Source organism: Rhyacophila brunnea, unplaced genomic scaffold (assembly GCF_057557595.1).
Source record: "Rhyacophila brunnea isolate RB1 unplaced genomic scaffold, BYU_Rbru_1.0 scaffold_7, whole genome shotgun sequence".
NCBI lineage: Eukaryota > Metazoa > Arthropoda > Insecta > Trichoptera > Rhyacophilidae > Rhyacophila > Rhyacophila brunnea.
In genome coordinates this window covers 47,099,811-47,126,103 of record NW_028233339.1, presented here as the reverse complement: position 1 = coordinate 47,126,103, position 26,293 = coordinate 47,099,811, and the positions used below count along the sequence as shown (strand labels likewise).

Here is a 26,293-nt window from a genome sequence, read left to right as displayed (position 1 = left end):
GTGCTTGTACGCACAAATTCTAGCTTAAGGAAGCGCACATGATAAATTGATTGCAACACATACCTACCTCAATCAAGTTAAAAACTAGTGAAATGAAAAAATATATGAAGACAGCCAGCAAGCAGATAAGCGACTCCATACCGTCCCGATTTTTGCTTAAGATTTTATTACAGTGCATATCTAGAATTTTCCAGTATCCACTTGGCCCCACGTGACATATGAAGGTCGAAAAAGAAAAATATGATGTATCTTTTGGAGCTAAGTCTAAACAGTCTGTCATCTCGCAGGAAAGATGTGTATGTCATAACTTATAATGGCATTGTCATCGGTTGACCAGCGGATCAAATGAGTCCTGACAATTATTAAGTTATAGGGACTGTCACTAGGTACTTTATGAAATTCATTAATAATTAGTTACTCACCGAGATAGCAAGAAAACAATCTCCTCATCCGCATCCGCAGAATAGTCGCTGACGTTGATCCAAAAGATTTGACCGTTCAATGAGTTCATAACGAGAGAGGCGTTATTCCGGAGTGCACTGATGGCCAACGAAGACTTGCCACTTCCAGGCACGCCCAGTAACACAATCATCGTGTGAGCTCGCAACTCAGTTAGCTTCATCTGAATTTCTTTTTCCTGACGAAAACAGAAAATGGATTTATAAAATTAAATTGTCAAGAATCTAAAACTGTACACCTATCTATTCTACGCCAGTGTCTGAAGTGGAATACATTGAGTAGAAAGTGTTAATAATAACTTACCAAACTGGTCCTTTGGACGTAGTGTATTGGCAAAAGTGGTACATCTCCGCGGCTGAGGCAGTCCTCGAAATATTTATCAAAGACACTGTCCTGGATTTCCTTCTCTGTAAATACTAATTTCTTTTTCAGCCAATCGTAGTCGGTAGCGAGAGATTCAACGAAGGCTTGATATGCGTCAAACCGAGAATTCAATAACATGTCCAAGAGAGCTTTCACTTGATCATCCCGACTAGGCTGAAAGATCAGGAAAAAAAGTATAATGAGTAGACCGCTAATTCACCATGCTGATCTGAAGGGATTGGTTGTATTCTCTAGTAAAAAACCTACAAATTGCTTCAAGCTTTATGGATGTAGGCCTTTGTTGTCAAGGCCATTTTAAGACTCTCATAGGCCCTAAGCACTTTTATTTCTAGACACTTCACAATAGTTCTGTGTCTGAGGATTAATAAATAAACATTTTATAATAAAATTGGAAGGTGTTAGTTATTCTGGATTTTTTGTTTGTATTTATGTTTAATAAATTACCATTTCATTTTTTAGATAAACTATCGTTGTAGACTTAAAAATTTCTGTAGGCCCTAAGCACTGTACCCATTGAGTAATTGAATAAGAGCGACCGTTTTGTGTTTTGGAAAGGAAGAAAGAAGAAGAAGAATACACGGTGATCACCTCAATATCACCGAAGATTGCAATTAATTGTGAAAATCTCTAGCAATGTCAACGATGCAGCTAAAAAATATTTGTCTTCAAAATAGAAAGTAAGCCACTATTTAGTTTTCTGGGCTGCCAATAGAAAAAATTATTTAACTCGTTACCAATATAACCACACTTATGATAGTTCAAATTCTTTGGTATAATATACATAATAATATGCACCATTGAAAGTCCTATATCTTAATATTCACATGTTCACGCCATATTAATTTAATCTAGGGCAAAAGCGAACACTGTATACAAACCAATGAAGTGATGTAACTAAAATCATCGACATTAAAGAGTCTGGTCGCCAGAAGAGTATCAGCGATGTGGTTCACATCGAGATCTTGGACGATACTCTTCCTGTGCTCTTGGAGAAGTTGTCGCCCGTACATTTCCATCTTTTCAAAAAAAAAAGATATAAACCCTCAGTACACATGTGTAAATAATAAAATAATCAATTAGTTTTTGGTGGAATATTTTCAACAGGTTCCTCCGTCACTCGGATTCATTATTAATTCAAAATCTTACCTTGGCTTCCTGTAAGTTAAAAATATCTTATGTGTCAGTTGGGTGTTGGAATTTTATCAAATTGTACACATGTCATGTCACCCATTACAATATTATAATAAATGATAAAAAATATTTGGCAAGTAAATTTTACCAAACCACATTTTGTCACTAACTAACAGGGATTCCCAACCCTGAGCCCACTTTTGTGTCCCACAAACTAATTTGTGCATTATATTATAATATATATATATTTCTAAAACAAAAATATAATAAATTTATATTATTATTTGTAAAATAGCATTCTACCAATTAAATGCTGAATCAATTAAGAAAAATATAATTCATTGAACATACATAATTTTAATATTAATACTATCGACCGAAGGTACTTGATGGAATTTGAATTTAAATTCTAATGGATTCAAGCTTTGTAGTATTCCATTTGAGTCTGAGAATAGTACAAAACTTAAATCCATTAGAATACATGATTTTATTTGAAAACACTTAAATAGATAATAAATAATAAATATGTATCCCTACTAGAAAAAATCTTTTGAAAAAGATATGATGCCCAGTGGTACTCGACCCCGCATCCACCGGATTCGCATCAATGTACTTTACCAATTAAGTCATGTGCTTCCTATCTAATTATGACAAAATTAACTAGTAGTTTTTTACATTTCTGAAACGCTTCACAAACTGCGCTAATTTTGGCAGTCGGCTTTTGTGTTTTTAAATCAATGTATCAATTATTTTAATTACAAACCGGTGTCAGGATCTTTCAAAATTTCTTTTAATTCAACGAATATTTCACAAGATTTGAGAATGTAAAAAAGATGAAAAATAGTTTGTTAAAAATATTAATTGTTTTATAATAAATAAAATTTTAAATCGATTAATAAAAATAATTGCAATTGAATTTTTGTGTTGATGTTTGGGTCAACAGACAACTTAATTTTCAGAAATGCTCACAGCTGCATACATTTGGCGTTTTGTTAAAGCATAACAAGTATTGCTGCCGCCTAGCAAGAATATCCATTCTCAAAAAGTGGGGCTAATGAGATAAAATCATACTTTGGTTGAACTTATTTATGCGCATCATTATTTTCAACAATGAACATAATAGAATCAAAATATAGATCATGACTCACTGATGCGAATATAAATGCATATTCTTCGACATGGAAGTAGATATTCCTGTCCACGTCCATTCGTAACTATGAAACATTAATCCGATCCCACTAATAAAGTATCTATTTCATTATATTCAATATTGTTTTTAAATAACATTTAAAATGTCATTAATACAGCATTATTGACTAAGAAAAATAGAACTAATATTTATTTGTCAAATTCCGTGTCCAGTAACGTAAGTTTTTATGATTTTTTATGCCCCCCATTCCATTTTTGGCTATAATTAATGTGCTCCTGGTGAAAATAAGGTTGGATTCCCCTGCCATAGAGAATAGGTTTTACCTACTTGGTTTCCTCCTTTCGGTATCCACATGCATATTAAAATTATTTGTTGTTTTTATTTAATAAAACACAATTTTTTTTTTGTAGTACTTATTCCACTTTTAATCAATAGGTTAGGACCGGTTTCGTCCGCCTGAAAGTTCAGTTGAAAATGTCCGTCTGAGGCGGACGAAACCGGTCCTAATCTATTGATTAAAAGTGGAATAAGTACTACAAAAAAAAAAATTGTGTTTTATTAAATAAAAACAACAATACAATGCAGTTCCACCATGAATTGACAGTTAACAAAATAAAAGAAATATTAAAATTAATTATATATTATATTAATTATATATATTATGGTGAATATAAGTAGCGTTCAATTAATATTAAGGGGGTAGTAGCAGGCTTGCTCCAATAAACTAAGTCACCCCCGTGTCAAATCCCAAAAAGTCATTTCCCATCTAAAAAATATGTGTATTTGGCATGGTCGGCCATCTTTAATGGCTTGCTCTCAACGTGAAGGCGGACAAATTCATATTGATAACCGGATGATTCAGATGGCCGGATGACTGCTGAGCCCGATGGCTTATTGTTTCCAAGTTCCCATGTCACCGTGGTCTGTGTTATCCCACACCTTCCCTTAGCACTCGCTTTTAAACGGTATAGATGGAGAAAAAGGGAAAGGTACCCAAGACATAGGTTTATGTAGAATAATCCCACTTCTCATTCTTAACCGCTGAATAGATAAATCACTGCCTAAATAGGGATTACCCAACAACCGATTATTAATAAAGCAGTACATCTCTTCCCCCTTGTCCTTGAGAAGGGGGGAAATCTGCCGGGTTACTTCAGCGGGCTGTCTCTACGGCCGTAATCCATAATTTATTTAAGTCAAATTTACCATAGTACAAGTGCAGTGGATAATTGAATTGTCCATGCCTAAATGAATAAGCGAATCTGCACGGATGACTTTTCACCCTAACCTTTGTGTTTTAATATGTTTTGTTGTTTCATGATGCAATGTTCTTTGCTCTTCTACTTTACCCCGAAAATGAAGGACTCCCGAACACCACCATGCGGCATCCGGCCGGGAGAAGTTCACAATACATATTATTAATATTCCAATAATTTAATCAATTTGACAGATTCTGTATGAACCAATGAACCACTATAGACATGGAAAATAATATACACTTTTTCAGCCAGTATATTAATTATTCATAACCGAATTGCAATAATGTTATACATACTTAAGTACTAATTATTATTATTATTTTATACATAATACCTTCTTACTGGAACTCTCTTAATTTTTCAATGTTTTAATAAACGTTGTACAAACTTTTGTAGAACACAATACAGCGCAACGTTTGTCCCAGGAAATGGTATTAAGGGTGATAAGAAACTATTGTTTATAAATGGTAAAGGAGAGATAAAAAAAATAATTACTATACCTACTTTAATGTATGATAATTATTTTTGTATGTACATATTTTATAAAATGAATCATATATTATTATCATTGTGGTTAGATGGACTGCTGTGCATAGCAATGCAAACAAACAAATAAAAATGTAAAATTAAACCCCGTTTACACGTACATGCATTTATTGTTGACAGTAAGTATTATCGCGGCCATAACAAGAAAATGTTTGGGTAAACATGTATTATCCTGCAGTTCGCAAGATTGCATGCATGAATCAAAAAAGTTCGGAAACTTCTGAATTTTTATGCGACAGTAGGATTTTTCGATCGGCGCCTGCGCAGTAAAACGATAGTGTAAGTCGCGAGTGGAGAACTACAAGGTTCTAAGTGTTTGTCCTTGGAGAAACAAAAGTAACAATGATGTTGGGTTTGTTTTTTCAAGGACGAACACTTAGAACCTTGTAGTATTCGGCTCGCGAAGTGTTAATTTAAAATTTTCATAAATTTCGATGCATCATTATCACAAACTAAGATTATAGGTATTAGATAATATTAGGTTGGGGTAGTTTAGGTTAGGTTAGGTTTGGTTTGGTCTAAAAAGAAAGTTATAAAACTCATGACGGCATCTGCAGCACATTTACCTAATAATTAACTGAAAATTTACCTTTAATTTCTAAATTGAAATTTTCATTCATTGCAGTTCAATAAAAAGAAATCCTTTCTTTAAGCCGCGTTGACACGGTCCAAGTACACTTGAACCGAGTGCCGTTCAAGTGACAGCTTTATACTAATTATTCCTATCCAAGCTAACTTGGATGAGTAGAACGCGGTCCAAGTTGGATAGGAATTATTAGTATGAAGATGTCTCATACGAGTGCACTTGGATGGTAGGTACTCGGTCCAAGTGTGGATCGTACTTGGACCGTGTCAACGTGCTTTTACAAAGAGATTGAAGACTGGGAGGGAGGAGTCCAATCTCTTTGTTTCTTTATATAAATTTTATCTGATCGATATTCACAAATTATTATATTATTATTTTCCTCTGATGCAATAATTATGAAAACACGTTTTGACAACTTCGCGCACTTTCAGAATGCTTGAGCTTGAAGCACTAAAATAACTATATCTTGTAGGAGAGACGACATTTTGGGGGAAAAAATTATGGCATTGACAACACCAAACACCAAGCACGAAATGTCAACAAAATAAACGTCAAAAAAGTATTGGGATGACAAAAACTTATAATTTATTATTTTAAAATGGTTCGCTATAAGAATAGGTAAATACACCTCTCGCTTTTCATTTTTATCGACTTATCCTTTCATTAAATCATTACGTACCTACTTATAATCTTGACTAAAGTCTATAGGTGTCTATAAATTGAGGTTAAAATATCATGCTGTTACCAGTGCATGTACATATCCAACTAATTTCGATTCTTTTAAACTGTAAAATGTTATTAATCATCCTGACATTTTAAATCATGGAAATGATACCCCAGATGACCGCATGACCATTTAAACTTTAAATTAACAATTGGATCGAAAAGTAAGGTAAACGTACCTACCAGTACCTAGTTGACCATTTAAGAAAAAAATTCAAAAAAAATAACGATTAACGTTTAGCATTAGACCGAATGTTGGCAAAGCAAGTCTACTCATAATGGATCAAATGTCTTAATTAATATGACAAAAAAATTGTGTTCAATTTTTCAAAGCCATGTTTTTGTTCCAATAGTTGACCATCCAAAAAATTGAAAGTTCCAGTAGTTGACCACTATATGTTTCAGTAGTTGACCATGTTTAATCAGGGGTTCCAGTAGTTGACCACTATATTTTTCAGTAGTTGACCATGTCTAATCAGAAGGCTTTATGGCAAATCTGTCATCAGAGTTGCCTCAGGGCTTTCTGTCAGACCACTCTCCCATAGCTACTTAAATCAACTTGGTAGCAATGGGCGATTCAGTAACAAATTAAATAGGATAGAATTTTGTTTGACAGCCAATCATCAGCTTTGTTCGGGTAACGAAAGGTGCAAAATTAGTTACTTCAAACTAAAAATACAAAAATATAATTATTTTAGCAACTAAGTACATACATACTACATAGTAACGCATAGGCTCAGTACTTACCAAAATAAAACTTAACATAAAAATCCTTAGATATTCCAAATAAAGTCCAATTCCGGAACTAAATAAACATTACGAGTTTTGCTTACTTGTGTCGGGTCATTTATATGGGATACTACCGCCTTCCATTCATAGCTAAGTACATCGGGTCGCTCTGGCCATTCCCGCACTTTTGCATTGATGAAATAGTAGCTTTTACTTTAGAAATATGGACGATTTTCCCCGGAAAGTATTATAATATAATGTTCATTAATGACTTTCATAACGGGCAGCCATCGAGTTTTAGGCTTAAAGCTTTCATCACTAGACGTATGCCATTCACTCTCCGCTGAGTCTGAAATGTCAACACTTGGGTTAGAAGACTCGGAAGAAAAGCGCATTTTCTTCTTGACTGCTTTCAATTCCCCCATTTTTTTTCTTCCTTTGCTTGCTCATTTAGTTCTTTCTTTCTTTGCCTCTCTGCAGCTCGTTCTTTTTTCAACCGTTCCATTTCTTCTTTCTTCCTCTTTTTGTTTAGGAAATACTCCTGGCAAGGTTTACCGGAAACACTGGTGGGGGTTTTTTCACTTTTTTGCTTTCTTCTTGAATTTTTCTTCCCCTTCACCAGGGAAGAAAAAATGTCTCTTGAATGGACTACGAATATTTGATGGACCAGCAACGGGTTCACTGGCGATGGGAGACAAAGTATCATTACAAATCCTTATACCAACCTTAGGTGCACTGGCGATTGGAAACGAATCATCATCACAAGTCGTTAGACCAGCCACAGGTGCCCTAGCGATTGGAGATGAAACATCATAATAATTCATAGTATTCCAGGCGGCCAAAGACATCATATCATCGGATTCCTCTTCTTGCAATGCCTCATCGATGAGTTTGACCGGGTCAGGTGTAGTGATATTTTCCAACTCATTTTTTACTTTTTGTCACAGTGCGAACAGTGACTTATCATCTTGATCAGGTTCGTTGTTTTTGCGGAATGATTCAAGATTTTCCTCATCAATGTTTTTACTCAGGAACTCTCTCTAAATACCGCTTGGGTTCCTCTGATGTAACCATTGAAGGCACACTTTACGATTCTCCTGGTACTGTTACAGCTTAAGGGCTCCATGGACAAAGTCCACATTTTCGGTAATTTCTTGAGGAATTCTTTTGTACTTGTAGAGGACTGTCGTTGGTGTGACAGCCCCACCGACACTCCCTGTTACTATGACGGTTATGCATTCTTTATCGTCGGCATTTACCTGCTGGTACACTGTTTCGATTCCTTTTTTGGCTAAGACCCTGTCCCCCTAGGGGTGGCAGGTTATATGAAAGTATGGTGAAGCAGGCAGGTTATATAAAAAAGTATGATGAGGTAGGCTGATAAACAATTTGCGGCAAATCTAACGTTAACATTATTAATTATATGGGTACGTTATAATGACCAAAGTAAATCCTCCGTGATGCCCTGCATTTTTTTTATCGCGTCGCTATTTCTCGTAAGTTGTCGGCTATTGTTGGCCTGCTTCATTCAGTTGCTATATATTCAGGGCTATAATTCAAGAAATTTTTGTTTTCCGAAGAAAAAATACACAAACCCATTACCCATACAAAAAAAGTTGACGCCTAGGTCATCTACTGGACAGAACCACCCTAGACACTTCTAATTAATAAATAATCATTCCATAATCGTTCCATACTTATGAATGTAAAAATTGTTCAAAACTAAGTGAAATAATTTAATTTAATTTATCTAGTAGGTAGTTGACCACCCTGGTCAACTACTGAAAAAGTATTAAAAAAAGTTTGAGTAGTTCACCCCCCCACAAACTTGCTTCCTTGTAAATATAACTTAAAAATTACAAATGATATCGATACTTCAATATTATGACTGCCCGTATTGCATTAACTTGATATTATGAAGTCAAAAACATTAAATTGCCATATGCTTACATCCACTGATATCCTTAACAATTTACTTAAGAAATTAAAAATAAAATGCTTACGGTGTGATGTGTTGTTTTCAAATAGCTGCTATGATGGTCCTATGACATATGGTGATGTGTTAGTTCCTCAATCCGACCACAGATGGCTTCACTTGTCTCAACTTTACAATTTAGAGCAATCCCGTGTCTACGTTTCTTATTTTGGGCATTTTATTGAAAAAAGGTCAACTACTGGTACATGGTCAACTACTGGTACATTTACCTTATCTCCGCCGACAAAAAAAGGTACTTATTTAATTTTAATATACTTAATTGCAGGGCTCGAAATGACCGGAGCGCTATTGGTAAAATTATCGCTCCGTGTCATGGAAAAAATATTTTAACCGTCTGAGCTAAATAGGCCATATAATAGAAAATCCAACACACTTATACAGTATAACCCCTATTTTACGTTTTTAAGGGAACACCTAATTGGAGGGAAAATGTAAAAGGGGGTATTGAAAAAAAGAACATTTAAATTTTATGTTTCTAAAAAAATAACGTTTTATTAAAAAACAACATTCAATGAAAATTTTTATTGAAAAATTTTTTATTTTTTATTAAAAAAATCATGTATATTAGTTTGTTGCATTTTTGTTTTTTTGTTATGTAATTCTCTTTCAAGATTATATAAACATTTAAAAATGTCATCTTGAATATCAGCAAAGCTTGTAAAGTAGGTTTTTAAACCCTCGATGAACCTCATTGCTTCTTCTTTTGTTGGAATATCAACCTCTTCTTCTTCAGACAGTTCTTCAGCAGACAAGTCTGCTGGTATTAAATGACTGTCAACAATGTCATCAACTTCCACCAAGTCTGATGTCATAACATTGGAGTCAAGGTTTACATAATCCTCCAGGGGTTGGTCTGAAATCCTTTCCCAGCCTTCTATAACATTACACTGGATATTTTCTTGGGTACTGGGTACGTCTTCATCCTGCTCCTTGTATATCCCAGCTTTCCGGAAACAATTCTTGATGGTAGAGTCGGTTATTTCACCCCATACCTTAACGGTATAATGCATTGCATCTAAAATGGACAAACTCAACTCGCATATTTTGAATATTTCCGACGTAAACCGCGGGAAAGAAAAACGTAAATGCGGGTATTAAATGTACTGAAATACATCAGGACTGAAAAAATTACACGCAATTGCCGGGAAAACGTGAATTCCGGGCACGTAAAAACGAGGTTATACTGTATTTATAAAATTTGATAACTACTATGTAAATAAGTAGAAAATTGTCGAGCACTCCGGTTCGTAAACTTTTCCATTTCGACCCCTGCTTAATTGTCTACATGAGAGAAACTGTTTCCGCCAAAAAATGATAAATGGTAATGCAGTCATCTACATACACACACATAAGTAAGTAAGCCACACCAGTTTATGAAATGTGAAATAACAAAAAAAATCATTATCAATTCGATCTATCAGTGACAGAACTAAATGAGATGGTGGCTGTCACCGGAATTTATCCATTGCCATCTTCCAATTGATCTAAAATAAACCACAATCTGCTGTAACCTAGAAACAAATGAATACTTATGGTATAAGTTATAATTTTTTTCAGTAGGTTGTGTAAAGACTCTGGTGCCAATTGTTTATAAAAAATTCACTTACTGCCGTTGACTATTATACCCGTTTACACATGCACGGATTTACCGCTGATAGTATGTATTATTCCGGTCATAACAAAAAAATACACGCGTAAACATGTATAATAGCGCCTGTACACATGCATGGAATTACTGTCGGCAATCGTGCTTATTTTAAACTGTCATGACAATAACTGTTTACACGTAAAAGTGCTGACTGTCTCTCTAATCTCATTCTTCAAGAATAAACGAGACGCGAGGTCGTCATTTTATGCTACTATCTGACAGGTCGTATTGAAAATCGGAGCTCAAAATGAGTAATTTGTTTTTTACCGGCATGTTCTCTATCACTCGAAAATAATCTTACTTGCGCGCAATAAGTCATCACAATTTGGAATCTTCCATTTGTTTGATTTATGCACGCAATCTTGCCAACTGTAGGATAATACATATTTCCGCATACATTTTCTTACTGTGCACAGTACATCCATGCACGTGTAAACGGGGTATTATCCTGCAAGTTGCAAGATTGCATGCATGAATCAAAAAAGTTCGGAGGCCTCTAAATTGTCACGTGACAGTTGGGATTTGTTTGATATCTGCACTGCGCAGTAGAACGATAATGGCAAACCTGCCGGAAAAAAACAAACTACACTCAAACGGTGTAACCGGTTTTTACGACTGTCAAATAGTATACCATAAAATGACAATATCGCATCTCGCTTACTCTTGAAGAATGAGATTGGCGAAACAGTCAGCACTTTTACATGTAAACAGTTATTATCGCGATAGTTTAAAATACACACTATTGCTACAAGTAAATCCATGCTATTGTTGCGCATGCTTCTGTTATCGCGTATTTCATGAAATACAGTAATTGAGTAATTAAGAGATAATTTTTAATTGTTTTACGTAGGTAGTATAAATTAGTTAAGCAATTGTTTATTTTGATTTCTATGATAAAAATTGTCAATTACGGAATGTTTTTCAAGTATCTTTACCCTATGTGTTCTACAAACGAATCGAAATTGACCTATATTGTTTTTTTCAACAGATATGTTGTGGTTGAAATAAACATGCCCGGGAAATCGGCTCTGGCAGCATTAGTTCTGAAGCCATTCTCTTTTTACAACGCAGTTATTGGAAAAGTTCAACAAATACACGGAGATTATGGCGCGGCAGCCATCAAGGCAGGGTTTACAACTAAATATTGCAACGAAAAAACAAGAATTGCTCTTATTAAGGTACGCCACGGGCCACACAGAATTCTAACGAGTTCATTACCATTTGTTGACACAGTCGAAGGCATCAATGTGACGCTAAACACCTTGTATACCGGTGCCACTATGAAACACTGTTTTAAGTTCATTCAAGTTTACCAGAGAAAAAGACTTTATGAAATGTGGCCTAGACTGAAGACTGAGCGAGAAAAAATAGCGTATGAGTCTGCGTTGATGGATTTCAATTTAGCTGACCAAAATGATGTCAAAATGAATTAATATAACACATACTATATCGAATGATAAAAAAAAATGTTATGCCTATCTATAATTCGTTGGTGGAGGCCCATCACCCTTAGATGTCTCATGGAACGCAGCAACGAAACCAATTGACCAATGCTAAATGATTCCGGGACCTTGGAGACCTGGTGTCCAACCGGACTCCTCATTGCGCTCGCGCTAAAACAATCAATGTGTTAACCATCATGCTATGTATTCAAAGTCCACCGAGGATTTACTCAGGACGCCTCTGTGCTGTTGAAACCCACGGAGTGATATAAGAATATGAAACAGTGCCAGTTGGATCCCTGGGTGAACCATAATAACAAGGAAACACTCCAATGCGGACAAATTTATTACAGGTCTAATCTGTTGCTGTTATCAACAGTACTCGTAGAAAGTAACACCATCGCAGCCTGCGGATCCTGAGAGCCCTCCCGTTAGACAAAGCAAACCCTACAGGTGACCCTGCCGGTCACTTAAGGATACCCTTTCACCACTCAAGGTGACAAACGCTACTGCTAGACACTTCCACTTGGGCCTGCCGTTGGATGCGCTGCACGAAAGCAGCTGCTGTCAGTTCTGAGTCTTTCCAATTAGCTTCAAAGGAGGTGTTTCAGCACCTCATGAGTTGTGAAGTGCTGGCCAACTTCGTTATCAAATTTAGTTTGGTATATCTGGATATCATTATCTTCTCTGCAAACTAGACAGACCATGCTTAGCACTTGCGGCTGATGATCGAAAGGTTTCAGCACCACAACTTGCCAATCTCATTACCCAAGTGTCATGTCGATGGGTTAATGCAGACTAATATACTATACTAAGTTAATGCACACTTGCTTTGTGCTACTTGTGCGCCCGTTCAGTAAGTGGATTAAACCTGACTCTTTTTAATCATATTTGTATGCTCAAACTTTCATATTTAATTTATAACAACCACTACTACATTTGTGAACAATCTCCGCTTTAAAAACTGTAACGCCTGTGTTTTTTCATATCATCTCAAATTGGACTTTGAATTTGTTTGTTACTGCCAAGTCACTCGTGGTCATCAACCTTGGCTGATCGTCCGCGATCGACCATCCACAGCCCGCTGTTCAAGAGGCCACCTTCCTCTAACCGACTCATGTCTACACTCCATATAGCCCCCTCCTCCATTCCACCGAATTCAAAGCCACGTCACATTTTTCTACTTTGGTGTCCGACAACAGCAGGCAGTCTTTTTGCAATTTTTATTTGATTTCCCTCTGTACCTACTGGACTTAAAAAAACCATAGTTTCTTTCTTAATAACTACGGGACTTTTCATTTTATAAGTGCCTAAGACTTTTTCCCTAAAATTTTTAACTTCATTTTATATACCTTCTAGACTTAGCATATTCTTTCATATTTACTTGTACCTAACAGTACTTTAAATTTTCGCAACCTCTTTTTTCATACCCATAGGTATTTTTCATAACTTTCAACTTTTTTTAAATTCATCCCTAGTACCGTCGTTCAACAGTCAAATTAATTTTTTCTCATACTCTTAGGTACCACTACCCATATTTGTGCCCAAAACCAATTTTTTCGAGGGACCATTTTTGGACAATGACCCAAAGTTTCATACTCCTGGAAACATCCAAGGGACTACTTTTTGACTGCGACCCTAGACTTCGTCACCCTTCCCTGGGGTCTCCTAAGACCACCCCCATACCACTGACCGTAGCGCAAAGTCCGCGCTTCATTTTTTTATTTTCGTTTGTTTAGTGTAAACACTGACACAGTGTCGCCTTCGTCCGACCGACTCACATCGGCAAATTTATGAGGATTCATACAAAAACTTACACCTATAAATTTTAACACATGGCCCCAATCAACAGACTTCCCCTCCTGGGGATCCGAATCTCACCTTGGACGTCTCCCTCGACGCGTAAACCTCAGGCATCTTCTGCCCCCCTCCTGTCCTCATCCGTCATCAGGGAGAGGACAAAGACAGCTAGACTGATAGAAACTTTTGAGAAAATCTAATTTGGAAAATCGTACCTAACATATTATATTTCAATACTTGTTTCAAATGTCATATTTGGACATACAATTTTTTCACATCATAAAGGTATGATTGTAGACAAATGTTTAGTGTATACAAACTCAATTTTAATAAAAACTGGATTTACAATATCTGTCCCATTATAGGTCGCCGAAAGGTGACCTACCTAGAACACCGGGTTACCAAAAGGAATTAGCCGCATCCTAACCACTTAACAAGGCGTCGAGTAACTGGCTGTATGAATACATCCCCCATTTTGCCGACCATGCAGTCAGTCTCACCAATAATCAATGTTATGATAGACTTGTAAATTTTTATGAAAAATAAAACAAAATTGTAAGACAAGTACATTATTTTATTTAATCTTTCAGATACATTTTTAACAAGAACATATTCAGGTGAAATAGGTTAGTTCCGCTTATGAAAGAAATCACAGCCTAAACAGGAATGCCATGCACAAATGCATGATAAAACATACAGTTATCAAATTGTTAAGGCAACCAATCTTATAGATCGCTTCTTAATGTTTACCTCCGGTAAGTATTGTACCGAAGATAGCAATGTGATTTTCAGATTCGATATCAGTCATCAAATTTGTAGTCGGAAACTCTGACCAAATGCCGCAAGCCACTAAATAATGGAACTGAAGATTACTACTAAACAGTGATAATATATTATTATTTCACTTAAGGTTACATTTTTAAGTCACTATAAATGAATAATAAAAACATTTTTTTGGATTCAATAATTTATTGTAATCAACGGTAAAACTAATCAAAGGGCAAATAATGATTGAAACTTTTAATCAATTGAACTGGCATGGTAGAGATTTTTTACTTCATTTCTTTGTACAACTTCTACACTCTGCAGTGTTGTTCATGGAATTCGTCCAACTTTTTGTAGCAAATTCATGAAAATCCAGTGCTTCATTTTCATTATTACGGTAAACCAATTTACCATAAATCACCAGTCTAGGGGGCGAATATTTGCGAGAAAAATATGAATACAATTATAAAAATACGAGTATATCCAATCAGAAATAACTTGATAAATGACAAGCACGTAATAATATTGGTTTCTTGATAAATGGTCACGAATAACAATACAATTGAGACGTCTAGTAATGAAAACCGATAAGTCCCTTATATGACCAAAACCTAACAAAAAAAATACATCCATGTTCTATGTAAAATATCACACAAATTTTAAAAACCTAACAATTTAGAGAAACCGATTATTTGAATTGAAGTAATATAAATAAATGTCGACACTTCCAATTTTATTTTAATAGTTTTGTAGGTATTTATTTGGTAAATATAAAAAAATTAATGCATTTGCTTTCACATTGTAATATATAGGTACCAGTGGCGAAGGGTGGAGGTAGGCTGTTAAGATCAGCCATAAATAGTACTCACCACTAAACTTTGTCAGTTATACGTATTTGTTTTCATTGAAATAAGCCTACAATCTACAGACGGTGTTGGTTAGTTTTTAAAATACAATTAAACCCTGTGAAACCAAGACATAATAAATAATAGTTAAAAAATACTCGTCTATCTATAAAATATCTAAAATTATGCAATGAAAATCATACATAACTTTGGATTTTATAGATTAGTATTTTTAGATTATAGATTAATATTATATTTTGGTTTAGGCAGGGCTTAATGAATTTAAAAAAAATTGACCAACAATATGTGTAATATGTATTCTTAATCCAAGGAAAACAAATAACTATGAATGAAAAAGTGTGCACAATTTTGTTGTATCGCCCAAGTATACCAAAACTATTATGATTTCGTTTAGGCAGGGTTTAATTAATTTTTAAAAACTAACCAACACCATCTGTAAATTGTAGAGTCCGTATTCTTTATGCTGGCGTGCACGTCACGACGGAATGGATTGTGTCATCGCGTTTGAATGTTGCAAGTTTTCAATGAGAGGGAATGCAGTGTTAAGATGCTAAAGTGGGGGGGAAACCACAATATGCCAGCATAAAGAATACGGACTCTAGTCTTAGTTCAATAAAAATAAATACGCATGACTAACAAAGTTTAATGTGCACTATTTATGGCAGATCTTAATAGCTTACCTCCACCCTTCGCTACTGATAGGCACTAAAAATATTGGATTACATAACTGAAATACTTAAATTATAATATAAATAAAACTTCCATAATGCAACAAATTAAAACTAAGGAAATATATGGATAGGGTAATTATAATGTGTCTGTTACACATTTGTTGACTGACAAAAAAAATGTATGCAGCTGCCATTAAAGATGACATAGATCATTTTTTTTAAATTTCAACAGCCCTAAACACAGATCCATATTCCTTTAACTCACTGTAAAAATTGCATATGAAAAATCAATACATAACCCATTACGATAATTGTGACATCTCATTGATTATTAATTCTGTTATGTACCTTTTATGAGGAATGGTTATTAACCATACACTCGACCCGTACGCTTTGAATGCAAAAAACATGTGAATTATTCACAGCCGAGATTATAAATTATATACTATAATACTGACATCGTAAGGATTGTCATTAGTAACTTATAACATATCGTCGTTGAAACTAGAAAATTGTGTAACTCCAAAAACACTACTTTACAGGAGAGACAAAAAACATTATGGTTTCCTATACAAATGTATGGTTTTGGAGTGAAATCATCCATGATTTAACAATGATACAATTTTTCTGGAATTACAAAATTTGCAAGACGGATAGATATTATCAACGGCCACTAGATGGCATTCAAAGTCAATTTTCGATTAAAACGGAGTTACACAATTTTCTAGTTTCAACGACGATAACAACAACGACAGAAGCTTTAAATTATTTGTTTAGTAACATTTTAAATTCAAAAACTTACACCTAGCACATTGTTACATTTGTAAGGACTTATATCTGTGCACAGTGAGGTGTTTAACCCGGCCGGCGCCGATGTCACACACCTTGTACAAATCGGCCAAATTCGCAATGCGCATGTGTATAAATCGATGCCACCGCGTCCATATTTATCATACGGGACTGATTTTTTCACGTAAATTTGGCCTGATTTGTCCTTCTCCTGCCACCTATGACATATTTTAAAAGCATTGGTTCTAAATATAAAATAATCACCAAAGTTTCGAACCAATTCGTACGGCCAAGTTTTGCCGGTCGACAGAAATCAGTTTGAACTGCGCGCCGCGTCTGCGCAGTATACGACAGACTTTCAACCGAGCGGGCCATTGCGCGGGATTGTATTTATCGCATACAAGTTGAATATTTACCGCAATCGTTGATAAATACTTTTTTTGCTGTCTGGTGTACTTATCACATTAAAACTGGCATGATTAACTATTGAACGTATGATTTTATTTTATCGCGATTTTTAAAATACTTTTTGTACTGTCTACCGTGTCCCATTTTAGTGAATGTGAAAATTAATACTGATATCAATAACTATGGTGTGTGAGTTTAATGGTTTCTGTGATTTGGCGTTTCTTAATACTGTAGTTAAACATTTTAAAAACATTTCATAGTTTTATAGTGCGTAAATATGGAGGAAGAAAATGTGCGTACTAATGAGGAATTGGACTCAGATTATGACATGTCGGAAGAGGAATTGGAACAACATGAGACTGATCATGATGTTGACGATACGGACTCTGACGAGCCAATTGAATTTTTGCGGTCATGGAGAACTGGTCCGTATATTCCAATAGTTCACGAATTCAATGATTGTCGATCTGGCGTGACATCGAACGACTTGGACGAATCCTCTCCCGAATGTCTTTTCTTTGAACATTTTTTGAATAAAAATATAATGTCGGAAATAGTGAACCAAACGAATACATTTTTTAACCATTCGTACAGTGCGGGAGACCTCGGACCGAAATCGCGGTCACACAATTGGACAGACACGTCAGTGCCGGAGTTGTATACATTTTTTGCCGTATCAATGCTGATGACTCGAAATAAGCACACGTCGATAGAGGAACATTGGAGTACCGATCCTTACCTGCATGCAGACATTTTTGGGAAAATAATGGCTAGAAATCGATACCAGCTTATTTTACAAATGCTTCATTTTTCTGATCCTAGTGTGACCGCCTCAAATGATAGACTAGCTAAAATTAGATTACTGTTAGAACACACAAGAACAATTTTTAGGGAAACGATGATACCGTATCAGAATCTTTGCATAGATGAGAGCATAATCGTGTTTAAGGGTAGATTAATTTTTAAACAATTCATTCCTTCCAAAAGACATCGATTTGGAATAAAAATGTTTGTGATGTGTGACGTAATGACAGGATATATTATTGACTTTATAATTTATTGTGGGGAAGGGACTGACATACAAGACAATGAAAATCTCGGTATTTCCGGTGCGGTAGTGACAACGCTAATGAAAGACTATATCGGGAAAGGTCACACCTTATGGTGTGATAACTGGTATTCGAGTCCGGCGCTCTTTAAATACCTTCACTCTCACAAAACGAATGCTTGCGGTACAGTGAGAAAAAATCGTAAAGATATGCCAGAGTTCAGCAAACTGAAAAAGGGAGATACCGAGGCTAAGTACAATAGTCCACTTTTGGCTCTGAAATGGCACGATAGGAGGGATGTTCACATGCTATCCACCCTCCACGATGCATCATTTGGACCAACGGGAAAAGTGAACTATAGAACTGGCGAAAACATTGAAAAACCAAAATGTGTTATAGATTATAACAAAAATATGGGTACGGTAGATAAGTCCGACATGATGCTTAGCAACTTGTCGTGTATGAGAAAATCGATCAAGTGGTATAAAAAGGTCGCATTCCACATGATCGACTTATATTTATTAAATGCTTTTTATTTATATAAATTTATTAAATCTGACAAAAAAACATTGGGCGATTTTCAACTCTGTGTAATAAAACAACTAGTGGACAAATATTGTGTGAGAATTTCAAATGCACCCCTGCCTAAGCCGACAGCGTCAACTAGCGATAATCCCGTACGATTATTGCCCAAAAGTGCAACGGGACATTTGCCAGAATACATTTTACCGACACAAAATACCGATAAGCCTAGAAGAAGATGTTTCGTATGCGGGAATTCTAAAAAAAATCCGAAAAAAACAAAACTCTCTCGCTATATGTGCCCAACGTGTGATGTTGCGTTATGTCTGTCACCTTGCTTTAAAATATATCACACATCTAAAGAATTTTAAAATAGGTTTATTATTGTATTTGTTTTTTTTTTTTAAATATGTGAGTTCGTGTTAATTTATCAATAATATTCAATAAGTGAAGTGTTTGTGTAGTTTAAATATATTAAAAGGGTCCCCTTTATATTTGTTTACGACTCAACCCGAAGACATTAATATGTGATTTATCGATATGCACTTGAAAATTAGTAACGCTCGATTCGTGGGAACGTATGCACAAGTGTCGAAATATTACACACCGCGCAGAGCTCTAACTAGTTGCTACAAAATGGCGACTTGCGGTAAGTTCTTTCAAATTTGGATAGCATTCGTTTGTTCGAGTGTTTCTGATATTATAACTGATTTATTACGGTTTTTTAGTGTGTCGAAATTATCTTAATGGCTTTGGGTTCTCGACTGGAGCTGTGACATATTTTTTATTGCTTTTTTTAGTATAGAACAAAGACGATAATGAAATTCATGCGTAGTTATGGTGCGTCATACGATTTTTGAGGCAGGTGCCGGGTTAATCATGGAAGCATATTATTCTTATTGAAATAAACTTCATGTTTAAATCGTATTGCTGGGGGAGAAATTGTATGCACTGCACTCGGAGTGGTGAATGTCATTATTACACAGTAAAACTACCAGTTACTGTCAGCTGGGTGAGAGCATGCAATAAAGTATTAGGCAAAGCCAACCCCTAAAACATCACAGTTCATTTTCTAAACCTAGCGGATACCGACTTGCGATTTTTTAAGATAACTTTCTTATCTCTGGTGACACTGAGTTGAGACAATGTAATAAATATGCCACCATTTTTTAAAATTCAGAAAGTATAATTTCTAATCGAGTTTAGCATTGCGTTACCTTACTTTGAAAAGGTTCCAATTGCACTTGACCATGTTTTGAGCCTATGAGCGTTTGAAATTTGGAATGGTCATATTTTGAATATAAAAAGACATGTAGATAGAACTCTGGCATACTGCTAATTCCTATATTTGACAATAGATGACTCTGAAATGAACATATATGATAGAATATGGCTAATGGAACCTTTCCACATCAAAAAGTAATTTTAGGCCGAAATGTCAGTTAGAACCATTTCAAAATAAGGTAACGATTGCTTATTCAATCAATAGCCACAATATAATATTCTCAATACAACACACATCAAAATCAGTTAAATCAAGATAAGAAAAAATATACAACATAAATGAGGACTGTTTCATTGCAAATTGATTTAAGTTTTAAAAATTAAGTCTAAAAACAAAAAAAATGACTCAAATGGAATAGCACAAAACTGAACTTCATTAAAATTTAAATTCAAATTCCATCAAGTACCCTCGGTCGATAGTAATAATATCATATCATTTTTATTCAGTTATTACACATTGGGTACAGGGAAAGTGGGTAAAAAATAGATGGTAGTTTTAAATTACCATTTTTCTTCCTAAACGGAGCATGACGTGTCACTAAATTTCAAAACCCGCTATAACACTTTTTTGAAATAATTAAGATATATAAATATCGTTGGATTCGTTATTAAAATCTCTACATGATAATTTTATCGCCTCTTTTAAAAGCCGCTACGATTAACTGTCATTTATGAAACAAGATCAATGTGTCTATCAAATCCCGCTATAACACTACTGAAACATTTTTAATTCAAAAAGTTTTTATTGATATTCTCAACATAATGAAATAGTGTTATAGCGGGTTTTGAAACTCAGCGACACATATATGCTATAAAGTACAGTCACGTTGAAGAAAGGCCAGAGTACCCGTCTCGGCAAAATTCACATCTTTGGACCCAATGGGGTGGATGAATGACTGACAATCATCCATTGTAAATAAAGTATGTTAATATATCATCCGCTCATACCTTTAAAGCAAAAATAGTGATTTTTACATGGAGGAAATATTAACAGACTTTTGGGATCAAACACATTAAGTATTGAACATGTAAATTTTGCCAGAAGCGGGATTCGAACTGGCAACCTGTTTTTCTAGAAATGGACACTGCCACTATATATATATATATATAATATATATATTATATACACAACTATATCCTTAGAGAAATTAGAGAATCGCAAGTCTAGTGTCTGAAAATATGTACTATTATCAACATTATAATACTAGCCTATGAAGATTCTCATAGAACACAATTACGCATTCCTGAAAACAGCAACAAAATTACCATTCTATCTTATAAACCCCATACTTAAATCTAAAACCATTTTTTTTGACAGTTTGACACTTTGACAGTTGAAAACGCTATTATTATCATCTTTACAATGTTTACTAATATTTACCTTGTATAAATACGATTTAGGGAGGTCTTTGTACTCATTTTTTTACATAAATTATGTTATTTTCAATTAGCCATTTAGATTATATATCGCCAAGATACTGGCGTGTCCAAACTGATGATGGTCACTCTACGTCCTACGACATTCGTTTGTAACGAACCAGAGCGCAGAGAATAATTCAACGTTAATTGGGATTTACAAATTTTGCAAGATAGACTGACAATATTCTACAAAATACAATATCAAATTGTAGATTTAAATTGTTAAACTGGACACGATTTCTCAGACACATTATAGTTTTGCAGAATGAATGCTTCGAGTGTTGTAATGTAAGACAGGTATCTGGTATTACAGGTATAACTTACATAATATGGATATTGAAAACCTATCATTGATGTTTACCAAGAATAAAAAGGAATTAATAATAAAAGCTATATACCTACTGTTTATAAACAGAAATTGACTCTGACGGACCACAGTTAATATCTTCTACCTCGTCCAAAGCGTCCGCCTCTTCCCCCGGCGGGCATTTCAGCCTTTTTCTTGTTGAACCTCTCCGCCATGTTGACCAGCTCATCGGGGATTTCCTGCCCCGCCTCCTTGAGAATGTCGATGAGTCCTTCAGCGTTGGCCCAGTCCCGGCGGCTAATGTAGGTGATAGCGTTCCCGGAGCGACCAGCGCGACCCGTCCGCCCGACACGATGTACAAACTCCTCCAGGTTGTGCGGGAAGTCAAAGTTGATGATGTGCGTGATGTTTTCGATGTCAATTCCTCTGCTGGCGATATCTGTGGCGATGAGAATGTTAGCTTCACCCGTTCGCATGTCTTCCAAAGCTTGCTCTCTGTCGCATTGATCTAAGCCGCCATAAATGCTTTGATAGTGGATTCCCATCATCGCCAGGTCCGTCGAAATGGCGATGGCCGTCGCCCGGCGGCCGCAAAACACTATGACTTTATCCGTTGGATCCATCGCCCTGAAGAAGTCGACCAAAATTTGGAATTTTTCTTCCACATCATCGTTGACGAACAACAAATCTTGCTTCACGCTGTGGACAGCTGCCAGATCCAGAGTTCCGACGACGACTTGCACAGGATTTTTCATGTAACTCGCGGCCAACCGTTGCACGAGGGCGGGCCATGTGGCCGAAGTCATAATCGTTTGTTTGTCAGGACGGATGTTGAGTAAAGAAATTCGAATTTGCGGTCCAAATCCCATATCGAGCATCCTGTCGGCCTCATCTAAAACCAGGTATGTGATGGTCTCCACATTGAGGTGTTTCGCCATGACCAGATCGTTAAGCCTGCCCGGCGTCGCGATCACGATCTGTACGCCCTTCGCTACGGTGTTGATCTGATCTTTTCTGCTGCCCCCACCGTAAACGCAGACGGATTTAATACCCCTGTAGTGGTATTTGCTGACCTCCCTCTCGATCTGGATGGCCAGCTCTCGCGTTGGGGCCAAGACGAGCACGTTCGGGCCGAGGCGCTCCTCCATGGGTATCGGCTGCTTTTCAATGTGAATGAGGGCTGGCAGAATGAAAGCGAGTGTCTTTCCGGTGCCGGTTTGCGCGATTCCTATCATGTCCTGTCCGCTGAGAAGAATGGGCCAGGCTTGCGATTGAATAGGCGACGGTGTTTTGAAATCCTGTTTATAAATTTGATCCAAAATCTCAGGGTACGGGGCAAAGGCCTGCTCGAATGTGATGACTGGATTGGGTATCGGTAGCATTTCTTGTGTAGCATCGGTGGTCACCCGATTCACAGAGATATTATTAGTAGCCAGGCGCCAAGCGGTCACATCCCTCGCGGACATTCCGGCCACTTCTGGATCTTCTATGTAAAAATCTTTAAGAATCGGAGGAAGCTTGGCCCAAGACTCTTCCAGCCGTCTTCGGCTTTCCGCGGCGACCTTCTCCCAGTCATATACCTGGTTATCCTCTTGCGGTTCGTTGTAACTCTGATTGTCTCCTCCGTGCGACTGTGGATTGTTGTAGAAGTCGTTGTTCGATCGCCTCTGCGGTTCGTCGTTGAACAGCGCCAGGATCATCTCTTTGGCCTTGGCCTGCGCCTCCGACGTTCCAATTAACGAAACGGACGTCTGTTCGCCGGACGGATCGCTGTTTTTGTCGATTTTGATCTTGGCCTGGCTCTGCTCTTCAATGAGTCGGATGTTACTGCCTCCGCGGCCGATAATCTTACCGACCAAATTGGACTTCACTTCCATGACAGTCGCCCGTTCCGACGATTCGTCTTCCCTCTGATTGCCCTTCTGCCAGTCATAATTCTGGGTTTCGTCTTGTGAAAAGTCGTTGCTTTGATTATCTCTTCCGCGCGACTGTGGATTGTTGTAGTAGTCGTTGTTCGACCGCCTCTGCGGTTCGTCGTTGAACAGCGCCAAGATCATCTCTTTGGCCTTGGCCTGCGCCTCCGGCGTTCCAATTAACGAAACGGACGTCTGCTGGCCGGACGGATCGCTGTTTTTGTCGATCTTGACCTTGGCCTGGCTCTGCTCTTCGATGAGTCGGATGTTACTGCCTCCGCGGCCGATAATCTTACCTACCAAATTGGACTTCACTTCCATGACGGTCGCCCGTTCCGACGATTCGTCTTCTCTCTGATTGTTAGAAGCTTTATTGCGCCAGTTGGAGTTGGTAAAAGTCTGGCGACTGCCGCCTCTGCGATCCCCGTAATTGTTTTGTCGATCACCGTGGGTATTTTGACGGTCGCCGTAGCTGTTTTGGCGATCCCCATAACTATTCTGGCGGTTGTCGTATTTATTTTGACGACCACCGTCCCTCGATGTATTGCTATTTTGTTGCTGCGTGAATGTGGCTGAGGCCGTTTCGCCACCGCTGTCCCAACCGCTATCTTCCATGGCACTATGGCAGCAGCAGACCCACAAAAATATTTACCGAACAAATATTTGTACAATCCTTAGTAATTTATAATTTCACAAAAATATTACATGCACAACAAAATATTACCAAGATGTCGGAAAACGTGCTTCTCGACTCTCGGGAATGTTTTGATTTTTTGAAGCTACCCGGGTCGACGTTGATTGGCTGACACCAGTGTTGCCATCTTTTTCTATGCTGTTTATAGGACAAAGGCATAAAAATTATAGTATATCTGAAAAATATATAGTACAGGAACATTTTTTCGTCTTGAATCCTTTAAAATTATAGTATTTTGGTATATTTGGTGTAAAATTATAGTATTTTACATTTTTCGCAGAATTAAAATTATAGTATTGTACTATACTTATAGTACGGTTGGCATCACTGGCTGACACTGTTTGTCACTGAATCATAGACAAATTTAATATACTTTTCATTGAATTATAGTATTTCCGCAAAAACTATAGTGCAGACCTACAAACTTATCTGTAGAATGGCCAAAAATGGAACTACGAAGTACGAACTACCATAGGACGCCATTTTGAAAATGTCATTCGAATGTCAGATGTCATCCAGTTACGATTCTTGATTGGGTAGTTTTCGACAGTGGCTCCCCATTCTTCAGATAAGTTTGTAGGCCTGTACAGTCCTACAAACTTATTTATAGGTACTCTAAGTGCTCAGCCGTAGTGGTTTGGCGGGCGCGGCTCGGCAGCGTCTTGCGAAACTCAAACGTATAACCGTATGTGAAATATTCGTAGACAGTGTCTTTTTTGGGGCATAATACACACCGTTATACGTTTGAGTTTCGCAAGACGTCGCCGCGCCGCGCCCGCCAAACCACTACGGCCGAGCACTAAAGAACAGTCAAAAATGGAACTACGAACTAAGATATGGACGCCATTTTGAAAACGTCATTTGAATGTCAGATTCTGTCCAGTTGCGAGTCTTGATTGGGTAGTTTTCAACAATGGCTCCCCCATCCATTATTTAGATAAGTTTTTAGGTCTGTACGCGTCATCAGTTGAAAATGTATAGGTAGCTAGGTTTTATTTTTCTCACAAAAAAATATTAATTAAATTTTGTTTCATCTTTTTTAAGAGCTTTCTTCAGTGAAACGGAAAATAATTTTCAACAGTAAGTGCGACGAAATTTCTCACTAGTCGCCAATCGGAGACTGACACGTCGCTATAGGATTTGTTTCCCGAATAGACCAAATGTCAATTTTACAGGAGACGAAAAACAAATTTCACTGTCGTATATTTTAATATCAGTAGATGTAACAATCATTCTTTCTATACTGTATGATTGCAACATTATCTAAGAATAGATTCCAAGAATAATATACTGGTATAAATCATTAAATGCACAGAAAATGCGTTTTATTTACAAGTACTCACTGTGGATATTCGGGAATTTTTTAGCGCTCTCTTAGAATAATGGATATTCGGGACAAAACATGGACGTTCGGGATTTAAGACCGTAGCGTTTTGCTGCACGGCCCACAGATTACTGAGTGGTCAAAAAGTACGCGCCTCAAATGTTATATTTATTTACACGATAATTGTTAATAATTACCTCTACTATTTAAATACTTAATGATCGTAATTATCCAAGTTCGTATGTAATAATAACACGCGGCAATCGCTTTTTTCGGTTTTTTTTTTCGGATTAAGTAATAAAATAGTTTTTAAGTAATTAACTATTTTTTTATTGAACGAATATTTCACAAGATTTAAGAATGTACCATTCTAATAATTGAACATACTTACATATTTTTTTAAATCACTTCTGAGAAAATATATTATAA

General features: G+C 36.5%; 3 protein-coding genes and 1 long non-coding RNA gene across 4 annotated transcripts in view; 1 reads left to right on the top strand and 3 right to left on the bottom strand.

The window, feature by feature from the left end:
• Positions 1-5,809, bottom strand: part of LOC147064998 (apoptosome protein Dark-like) — a 33,538-nt gene extending 27,729 nt beyond the window's left edge. The window contains exons 1-4 of the mRNA XM_085958376.1: positions 5,519-5,809; positions 1,722-1,859; positions 763-996; positions 423-637 (exon numbers count right to left, since the gene is read on the bottom strand). Coding sequence (XP_085814502.1) covers positions 423-637; positions 763-996; positions 1,722-1,859 — 587 coding nt within the window. The 5' untranslated portion in view covers positions 5,519-5,809. The remainder of the gene's footprint in view (positions 1-422; positions 638-762; positions 997-1,721; positions 1,860-5,518) is intronic.
• Positions 5,810-6,032: 223 nt separating this feature from the next.
• Positions 6,033-14,413, top strand: Pop5 (POP5 ribonuclease P/MRP subunit). The gene is made up of 2 exons (XM_085958396.1): positions 6,033-6,133; positions 11,600-14,413. Exons 1-2 carry the CDS (start codon positions 6,114-6,116, stop codon positions 12,042-12,044), a joined length of 465 nt encoding a protein of 154 aa, XP_085814522.1. The 5' UTR covers positions 6,033-6,113; the 3' UTR covers positions 12,045-14,413.
• On the bottom strand, positions 14,411-16,974 carry LOC147064996 (uncharacterized). The gene is made up of 3 exons (XR_015071961.1): positions 16,906-16,974; positions 16,208-16,659; positions 14,411-15,457 (listed from the first exon to the last, which is right to left on the bottom strand). It is a non-coding gene; the product is annotated as an uncharacterized LOC147064996 (long non-coding RNA).
• A 4,552-nt stretch (positions 16,975-21,526) lies between these two features.
• On the bottom strand, positions 21,527-24,611 carry LOC147064995 (putative ATP-dependent RNA helicase DDX43). Its single transcript, XM_085958380.1, has one exon. The coding sequence runs from the start codon at positions 24,459-24,461 to the stop codon at positions 22,065-22,067; it is 2,397 nt and encodes a 798-aa protein (XP_085814506.1). The 5' UTR covers positions 24,462-24,611; the 3' UTR covers positions 21,527-22,064.
• Positions 24,612-26,293: the final 1,682 nt, after the last annotated feature.